The 9461-nt window shown below is 67.4% G+C and overlaps 1 protein-coding gene across 2 annotated transcripts; it reads left to right on the forward strand.

Annotated features, from left to right (window-relative positions):
• The first annotated feature begins 1860 nt into the window (after nt 1-1860).
• REEP4 (receptor accessory protein 4) lies at nt 1861-7463 on the forward strand. 2 transcript variants are annotated; one of them, XM_068920778.1, is made up of 8 exons: nt 1861-2045; nt 4534-4606; nt 4709-4785; nt 5104-5224; nt 5439-5552; nt 6010-6142; nt 6316-6473; nt 6563-7462. In XM_068920778.1, the coding sequence occupies exons 1-8, from the start codon at nt 2014-2016 to the stop codon at nt 6626-6628; spliced, it is 774 nt and encodes a 257-aa protein (XP_068776879.1). In that variant the 5' UTR covers nt 1861-2013; the 3' UTR covers nt 6629-7462. The 2 variants fall into 2 exon arrangements, with proteins under 2 accessions (XP_068776879.1, XP_068776878.1); XM_068920777.1 differs by lacking the exon at nt 1861-2045 and having other exon boundaries at nt 2311-4606; nt 6563-7463.
• The last annotated feature ends 1998 nt before the right edge of the window (nt 7464-9461 follow it).

The raw sequence follows: 9461 nt of genomic DNA on the forward strand, positions 1-9461 counted from the left end.
GCATCCCCCTGCCTGGGCATCTCGGTCTGAGAGCCCAGCTTCCCCGAGCCCAGCTGAGCCCGGGAGGGGACGCACTCCTGTTTTAGGGTCCTCCAGGCCTTGCACAGGGGGCTGGAGCCAGACGGGGCTGGGGGACGGGAGGTAGGATGGGAGACAGGGGCTGGGGGGTCAGGGAGCAGTGCTGGCCCCCGGGGAACCACCGCGCCTGGCAGGCGCCAGGGCTGAGCTGCTCTACGCCCTTGCCTTACACCAAGGGCGCGCCGCTCTCGCCCGCGCGTGGCGGAGCCACCGGCGAGACGCCCCCGGAGCGGTGCCGTGGCTGCTCGGCGTCCTGGGGAAGGAGCCCGCGCCGCCAGCCAGGCTGGGCAAGGTGCTGGGCAAGGCGGCTTCGGGGTGCCGCGGGGCGCGTGGGAGCAGCAGCAGGCGTCCGAGGGGAAAGCCGGGAGGTCTCGCTGGTGCCGGGCAAGGTTGCTGCCTGTCCTGGGCTGCAGCTCCCTGCTGTTCAGCCATCCGGCAGGTTTTCCGGGGAGCGATTTCCATGTCCCACAGGGATATAAATATGCATGTGAAAAACCACCAATTAAGCACACAAATAGCAAGCCTCTCAAAGGTAACTCGCACCCCAGGGCGTAGCGGGCCTTTGCCAAGCGGGTTGTCCTGGGTGGTTGCAGGGCCTGAGCGCCATCCCTTCCCAGGGGCAGCCCCTGCTGCTGGATCTGACCCTGCCCTCCCTCAGTGCAAGGCAGGGAAGAGCAGCTAGTCCAGGTGCCATAGCAGGGCATTGCCCCACTTCTCTACCTCAGTTTCCCTGCCAGGAGCAGGAAGATTTTAAAGCAGGGAGGGAGGCAGGCAGAGAAGCGTGGGAGAGCAGCTGGAGAGGTGTCCCGGGACCTCAGAGCAGCCAGGAAGAGGGGTTGGGGTGGCCCAGGCACCCCGGGTCGCAGCTGGCGACGCAGGGCCGAGGGGAAGGTGGTGCAAGGCAGTGATGCCAGGTTCAATGACGAGGACCCAGAGTCCTGCTCCAGTCACAAAGAGGGGGAAGAGCTTCTGTTTTCCCCGGAGCATCTTGCAATGATCTGCGCCTGCCCCAGAGCCCTGGCCCTGCAACACACTTGAGGCGTTGCTTAAGGTTGAACGCACGTGCAAGCCGAGCTGCGGAGCACCAGGGAGTGGATTTCACTGGCACCTGATATGGAGGCAGCTGAGGTTAAACTACACCGAATCGGCATGTCAGGGCGGTGCCTGCACGGCCACATCTGCTCCCAGCCTGACTTCGCTGACGTGATCCGGCAACAGCCTCCCCTGCGGCCCCAGCCGCCAGAGTCCTGGGATCCCCGCAGGCCAGGCCTGGCTCTCCGGACCCCATTAGCCTGCCAGGGTGCGCAAGCCGCGCGCGCCTGCAGCGCGCCCGCGCCCAGGGGCAGGCGCCTGGCCTGAGTGTCGGGGAAACACCCGCCAAAGCGTGCTTTATTAGAAACAGAAGTCCCTGAGGCAGATGACTTGGGGGGGGACATCTGAATCCTTCCACACCTTTCTTGCGCGCTTGCTTGCTTGCTTTTAAGCTGAGCGAGCAACCATTTCCGCGGGCACGCGGGGCGCGGGCGCACCTCCCCGCTGGCGGGGCGCGGCCCTTTTAAGAGCCGGCGTGGCCCTTTTAAGAGGGGCGGCGTGGGGCCCGCTCGGGCCGTTGGCGCGCATGCGCGGCCCGCGGTGGCGGGGCGGCGCTGGAACGTTGCAACATTCAAGTTGTTACATTCGCTTCCGGCCGCCGCCGCCGCCGCCGCGGGGGGTCCGGGGGGTCCCGGCGCTGCCGAGCTGCCGCGGCCCCGGCCCGGCCCCGGGGCTGTCCCGCCGCGGCCCGCCTTCCCGGCGCTCGAGGCCGCCGGGGCTGTGCTGCTCCCCCTCCGCCGGGGAGGGGGTGCCGGGCGCTCCCTGCCGCCCGTGTCGGCCCGGTGGCGGGGGGCTCCGGCAGCCGCCAGCGGCAGCGAGGCGGGAGCCCCCTCCGCCCGCATCATGGTGTCCTGGATGCTCAGCCGCGTGGTTGTGTGAGTAGGGCTGGCCCCGGGGAGGGGACCCGCCGCCCTGTGCCCGTACAAGCGCCGGGAGCGCGGGGCCGCCCGCCTCGGCGGAGCCCCCGGCCCCGCAGCCTCGCCTGGCCCCGGGCCCCCGCGGGGAGGCCGCTCCCTCGGCGCCGGCTGCCCGGCCCCGCGGGCGGATCCCGCCTGGGGCGCCGCGCTTCGCTTCAGCCCCGCTGCCGCCGGCTGCCCGGGCCTCGCAGGCGGAGCTCTGCCCTGGCCGCCGCCCGGCCCCGAGGCCTCCCGCGGCTGCCGGGCAGCCCTTGGGGTCTAGCTGGTGGCGGCACGCCTGGCAGCCCGAAGCCGCGCTCCTCTAGCTGTTGGCCCAGCAGCCAGGCGGCCTGCTGCGGGGGGAAGGGAGGCGGAGGGGCCGCCTGCCCCAGCCCAGGTAGCCGCTAGGACTTTGGCTTGGCTGTCAGAGCCTTGTGACTGTCACGCTGCGGGGGGCTCGGCCGGGGCGGGGGGTTTGAGCTGACTCACCGGTGGAGATGCTAAAGGGCAGGCCAGTGTTTTGAAGAACTCTTTCCTCTGGATCTTGTCTGCTTTGCTAAATATTTAGATTAGAAGTGACAGCTGAGCAGTGTCTTCTGCATGGTGCTTTTCACGGGAGCCTGGCTGGGGCTGGCCCACGCGGTCTCTGCCACCCTTGGCAGAAGTAACCTGCGCTGGCACGTGGCCGTGGTTCCCCACACTGCCTTGTGTTGAAAAACAAAGGCCGGATTCCTGCCTCGCTGTGGTCTTCCTCTCTTGCCTGGCAGGATGGCCGCCCTTGGCTCTGGGCAGGCCTTGGCCGCCCTTGGCTCTGGGCAGGCCTTGGCCGCTCGTCTGCAGGCGCTAGCATGCCTGTTCTTCCCGGCTGGCGGGTGCCCCGGGAGCAGGGGGCAGAGTGTCCAGCGCTGCTGCCCGGCTGCTGGCCCCATGCGAGCCCGGGTGCGTAGCCTCCCGGCAGCTCCCCGGGGCTGCACGCTTCGGCGTGTGCTGCTGCCTCTGGTGCAGAGGTAAACGGGCCGCGGCACACTGAGATGTGGGCCACAGGGCTGCCCAGGATGGGGTGGTGTCCCGTCCGTGGGGGATGGCCCCAAGCAGTGCTGTTTTGGGGGAGGGAAGCAAGCTCTTGTTTCCTCTGCATTGCTCACGAGAGCCCTGTAGTCAAGCAAACAGAGTCGTGGGGCACCGCTGTCTCTGCCGCGCGTGCGGGAGGCTGCCCCCGGCCCTGCGTGTCGGGGCAGGCTCTCTGCCGGCAGCCAGGGCAGACCATGGCACGCAGAGGTCACCTGGGGACTCGAGCAACTGTCCGCCCTCTCTCTGGATGGACAGCTTTAATCTGGCCTGGAGCTGGGCATGGAAGGAACTGGTGTGGAGAGAGCTGCTGGCTGAGGGCCCAGGCTGTGTTTGCCTGGGGGCAACCCGGGCACCTTTTAGAAATGGAAGAGCGTCCTAAAAGTATCCTGAGCCCTCGGGTTTAGGGCTCCGCTGCCTGCCCATCCAGGAGGAGAGCTAGCCTGGCCAGGGGACCCTGCAGAGCCTGGTAGGTCTCTGCCCATTGGTGTTGCTGGCTGGTGGTTGTAACTGTCCAGGACTGTTTGCTCCCGGGGCGAGTCCCCAGCTCTGCGAGTGGAGCTGGGTCAGCTGCGGCCACCAGGCTCTGTGGCCAGCTGGCCTGAGCGGCAGGAGGCTGAGCACAGCGGAAGAGTTCCCCGTGGGGAGAGCGAGCCCCTGCAGCCCCCAGGCTGGGCAGCAGGGTGGGTGGCACGTAGCCTTGGAGAGCAGCGTGGGCCCCTCTGGTGCCCTGCAAAGTCAGGGTCCGGGAGGACCCTGGATCTGGCATAACCCCTTCTGTCTGTGCGAGGTCGTGTGGCGGTTTGGTGACTTCCCCGTACGTGCCCCACTGCCAGGCCGGGAGCGGCTGAGTCGCCCAGCCGCGCGGTGCATGTTTACAGGTGGCACCTGTCCCAGGGAGGGGACGTGCTTCAGGGACAGCTGGGCACTGTGTGCAAGGGGAAGCTGTGTTTGGTCATGCCAGTGCGCTGCTCTGGCAGTGATGGTGCCTGTGGGGCTGATGCCCTCTTCGGAGGGAGCTGAGCCTCTCCTGGCAAGCAGGTGGGCTGTCGCCTGCGTGCTGCCTCCGGCTGAACGGGAGCTGAGCCTGCGCCGTGGCTCCCGCCGCACTGGCCCTGCTGCTTCGGCAGGTTGGGCCGGTCCCGGTGGAGCTGGGCCCGCCCGGGCGAGCTCGCGAGGGTGACGGCATGCTCGCAGGGCGATGGCCGGCTCTGCGCCGCGGCTCCGTGCCGGCGCCGTCCCTTCTCCCCGCGACTCCGGGGTCTGACCCGCTGGTCAGCGTGGCGCTGGAGGGGGTCAAGGCCAAGCTGCGGAGATGGGGCAAGCAGGTGTGCTACTCCCTACTGGTACTGGTCTACATGTGGTGGCCTGCGTGCCTCACGCCCCCCCTCCGTTACAGGCTGGTCTTCGGCATGCTGTATCCTGCCTACGCTTCCTACAAGGCTGTGAAGACCAAAAACATCCGGGAATATGTGAGTATGAGGGTCGTGGTGCCTGTGCAGCTGGAGCCCTCTGCTCCTTCCCTGCTCTGTGCCCCAGCCCCTGGGGTGACGGGCTTGCCTGCTTCCCTGCAGGTCCGCTGGATGATGTACTGGATTGTGTTTGCAATCTTCATGGCCACGGAGACTTTCACTGACATATTTATTTCCTGGTAAGGTTGGTGGGTGGTCACCGCAGCGCTGGTGCTCCAGAGGGTGGTGGGAGCGGGTCTGGAACAGCCTCTGCACCCTGGAATCCCCTGTGCCGAGGGGGAGGCGGCTGCCTGCCTTCCTTCTGCGTGCTAGGAGAAGGGCACAGGCTCCCCCCACTGCCTGCTCAGTGCCTGGGTCTGTGCCAGCCCCTACAGCTGGCTGCGGGGTCTCCAGGCTTGATGCTAGGGTGAGAGGCACCATCCCTCCTGTGCAGGAGCAGGAGGTGCCCTTGGAGCCTCCTGGCACCTTCTCATCCGTGTCCTCCCTCTCTCTGGCAGGTTTCCCTTCTACTATGAGATCAAGATGGCTTTTGTGGTCTGGCTCCTTTCCCCCTACACCAGAGGGGCCAGCCTGCTGTACCGCAAAATCGTGCACCCCATGCTGTCCCGCAAAGAGCAGGTAATGGCTGCCTGGCTCTCCTGGGCCCTGCCCACCCTGGACAGAGTGCTGGGGGGTGGCAAGGAGCTTGGCTCACCGAGCAGGCTCCCTGGCTCAGAGCAGTGTGCTGGGCGAGCCAGCTGCGAGGCTGTGGGGCAGGGCTGGGTGTGGGTCGTGGGGCCGGATTCCTTCCTGAGGCTATGTGTGCTCAGTGCCGTGGCGGTTGTCTCGGCAGGAGATAGACACGTACATCATCCAGGCCAAGGAGCGCAGCTATGAGACCATGGTGCGCTTCGGCAAGAGGGGCCTCAACATAGCAGCCACAGCTGCAGTGCAGGCGGCAGCCAAGGTACCGTGCTGTGCGGGGCTGAGCCGGGACTGGGTGCGCTGCGGGGGCGGAGGCTGCTCTGGTTTTCTGTGGGTGCTTCAGCCCCAGGGATCCCAGTAGGGAATTGCTGCCCTGTGTCGTTCAAGGCCATGCCTCTCCTTGCCTTTCCTGCTCTCCCGGCTGCGCCAGCCTGGCCTCCCGTGCGCTCCCTGCCATCTCTGCCCCCACGCAGCGGGCGAGCGGTGACCTGCCCAGGGGCTGCCCGTGGGAAACCTCAGGGCTGGGCAGGCATCAGGTCCTGGCTGACCCCTGGGAGGCACGTGTGGGCGCAGAGCCCTGCCCTGCGGGACTGCATTGCCCTGGGTTGATGGCACCGGATCCTGCACGCAGGCACCCCAGTGCCTTGGGTCTGCCTGGTGTCGCTGTGGCTTGTTTCCGTCCTTCTGCGCCTCCTGCACTGTCTCTTCTCTCTGGACAGAGCCAGGGTGCCCTGGCTGGGCGGCTCCGCAGTTTCAGCATGCAGGACCTGCGATCCATCCCGGACGAGGCCCCCGTGCACTATCGGGACCCCCTGTACCTAGAGGAGCCAGAGAGCGAGGGGCAGCTGCTGGGTGAGTGAGAGGGGCAGTCACAAAGGGCTGGGGTGGGAATGCTCCCAGGTAGCCGGTCCCTGGCAGGCTCTGACCTGGCCCAGGGCAGCAGGAGGCTCGAACGAGGCCCCATGCAGAGGGATAGGGGCAGGGGCTGCTGTGTCAGGAGCTGTCGTGTGACCCCTGTCCCTCAGACTATCGAGCAGCCGCGGCCGGCCGGCAGTGCGAGAGCGACACGGATGATGAGCGCTGGTCAGCCTCTCCCAGGGCTGCAGCCCATGGCAGGGACCCCAAGCCGCTCTCCAGGAGCCAGAGCCTGCGCGTGGTGAAGAAGAAGCCGCAGGGCAAAGAGGTAATAATGGCCAAGGGGTGCTGGACTGCTGGCGTGGGGCCACCACGGTGTCGAGTGGGACGTGAGCCCCTCTCTCTCCCCCCATGCAGGGCTCTTCCCGCCTGGTGCGTGCCCGGATCAGGAGGAAAGCAGCTCAGCAGGACCAGGACAGTTAGTGCCCTTGGGGAAGCCCTTTGCCAGGAGTCTTAACCTGAATTTGCTGCTGCAGCACAAGGAGGGAGCCATGATTTGTGTGTCCTCGGCCCTGCGGCTGCACCCTCCCGCATGCCTCACGCCGGGCGGCCGGGGGTGGGGTTCCCCGCCGCTTTACACTGTAAATATCTTGTTTGCCCTTTGCCTCTTCCTGGCTGCTCTGTACATCCCGGGGAGTTATGTGGCTGCTAATTGAGTCTAGCTGCTTTGCAGAGGGAGGGCAGGTCTGTCCCAAACCCTTCTGACCCTGACACAGCCCTGAATCTGTTCTCAGCTGTGCCCCCTCCCTGAGCACCGCTGCTGCAGGTCAGCACCGGTGTCTCTCCTGCTGCACCCTGGGACCAGGCTGCCTTTCCCCTGCCTGGCAGAGCCTGTGGGGAGCGATGCCGTGCAGGGTCCTGGGCCCTCGCGCTCTCCTCTCTGCCCTGGTGAACACTAAAGGGCTCTGCTGGGATGCTGCGTCCTCAGCTCAGTGCCCCGTTGGGGCCCTGCTCTCCTGCCACCGCGTTGCCTTACTCCCCATGTTCCCTCTCCTCCGGAGAGGTGTGCCTTGTCCCATCTGTCCTCTGTGAAGCCAAAGAGTCGGCCCGTGCCAATCACCCTGAGCCGTGGGTGCCTCCCGCGCTGTGCCGGCCGTGCCCGCAGCTGCAGGCTGCCCCACATCCTCCTTACTTGAAAGCAGAGCGACAGTGCCTGCCCGTGGCCTGCCCGGCACCACGCGGCTCCTAATGTTTTCCCCTCCCAGACGGTTTTGTACATGGACAATAAATCTTATTTCAGACTTTCAGAAATGGGAATTGTCCCTGTTGTTTCAGCGCTGTGCCCCTTGCCAGCGCGTAGGCCCTGTGGAGGGAAGGTGAGCGGGGCAGCGGGTGGGATGCGGGGGGAGGATGCAGTGCCCGGTCTGGGCTGGGGCGCGAGGACTGCGGCGAGGGGGGCGCCACGGGCACAGGGGCCCGGGGCCATGTCTCAGCCTCTCACTGCAGTACCGCAGCTCCCACGGCGTGGCAGCAGCAGCCGTGTCCCAGCCAGCTACCCCTGCTGCTGGGACGTCCGGGCCAGCGGCACGCAGCCTGGGCCAGGCAGGGCCGCAGACAGCGAGGTCCCTGTCCTGGCTGCCAGCCTCCGGCTTGTCCTCGTGGCTCGGCCAGGACCAGCAGCCCTCTCCCTCCTGGGACTCCCCTGTGCCACCCGGCTCCCTTTGCTCTTCTCCCTCAGGGACATCTGCTTTGCCCAGGTGGGGGCATGGGGCAGCAAAGCCTCCCTGGGGCAGACCAGGGTGGCTTGAGGTGACAATGCTGCCTTGTGTTACATCTCCTGTCCCCATGTCCCTGGGAGCCCTCCTGTCCCTCTGTGCCCTGCTCTCCGGCTTCAATCCACTTGCTCCCAATCCTTCCTGCCTCACCCCTGGGGCCAGGGTTATTTTTAAACCCTGGCTCCTCTGTGTTTCTGGGGCTCTTTGTGGGGCAGAGAGGGTTTCAGTCCTTCCCCGGAGCCTGGGGCTGCACCCCAGGCAGGGGCCGCCGTCCTGGGCCGGGGCCAGGGCTGGGGGAGCACTGTGGGGCAGGCCGGGGTGTTGGAGCAGATTAGGTGGAGGTGGCTGGATTAGCTGTGTAAAACTGTCTCAGAGACGATTACTTAAAGCAGCAGAGAAGGAAGGCTGGGTGGGGCCAGGGGAAGGGCCAGGGGGTTGCCCGTAATCCTGCTAAAGCTGCTTACGGAGTGCAGTTCCTCCAAGGATACAGCCCGGAGCGGGATGCTGGGGGCTGGCTGTCCTCTGGCCTCCCTGCCCTCGGCAGGGTGCAGAGCCTGGCTGGTGCTGGTGCTGGGCAGTGGTGCAGAGCCGGGCAGCAGGTGCCTGGTGGCAGGGGGGTCCCAGGCTGCTTGGGGGGAGTGCAGGGCACTCCTGGTGCCCGACTCCTCTTGTGGCAAGTACCGCAGTCCCTGCTGCGAGAGAAACCCTGGGAGATGCTGCAGCCTCCCCTACCCCGCGGGGCACCCGGCTGGCGCAGGCGGCAGCCCCCCGCCCCGGGGCTGCCGCAGTCCCGGGGCAGCGGCACCCCTGCCGGTGCCAGCCGCTGATCCCAGCTGTGTCAGCGCGCGGGCCTGTGCCAGGTTGCAGTCAGCAAAGCCGTAATCTCCCTCCGCTGGCAGGGCCCCAGCGGCGCAATTATGTGGCTGACCTGAGCTCTCCCCGCCGCTGCGAAGGTCCTCGGCGGCCCCAGGGGATGCGGGGCCACACCGGCAGGTGGGGAGCTGAGCCGGGGGCAGCGTCACAGGGCACCCGGCCTTGCTGCGGCGCAGGGGTGCTCTGCCTGGGGCAGGGCTCCGTCCCCGCCAGGGCACCGGGACCCCGGCCAGGGGGCAGCCGGAGGAGCCCGGTGCCGCGTGCTTCCTGTGCTGGGCTTGCAGGAGGCTGCCTAAGCCGGGGCCGCTCGTCTCCCCCTGATGAGCTTCGCCGTGCGCTCGCGGAGGCTCCGCGTTGGCGGGAGCGAGGGTCAGGGTGCCAGCCTCCGGCTTGCCTTCTCCCGCCGGCTGCCCCGCGCTCGCCGTTCCTGCTCCCCAGCCCTCCTTGCTTTTGCCGCAGCAAGCAGGCGCGCGCTGGCAGGGCCGGGTGACAGTGAGGCCAGTGCGAGGACACGTCCCATGCCCTGGGGAAGGGCCGAGCCCCGGGGCCAGGGACTGCCCGACCTTGGCTGCCGGCGCAAGGTTGCAGGGCGAGCGGCAGCCTGGAGCGGGGATGAGCTGTTCCCTTGGCACCGCCGAACGCTGGGGCTCGGGCGGGCACGTGGCAGG

The sequence above is a fragment of the Struthio camelus genome, chromosome 27 (genome assembly GCF_040807025.1).
Source record: "Struthio camelus isolate bStrCam1 chromosome 27, bStrCam1.hap1, whole genome shotgun sequence".
Lineage (NCBI taxonomy): Eukaryota > Metazoa > Chordata > Aves > Struthioniformes > Struthionidae > Struthio > Struthio camelus.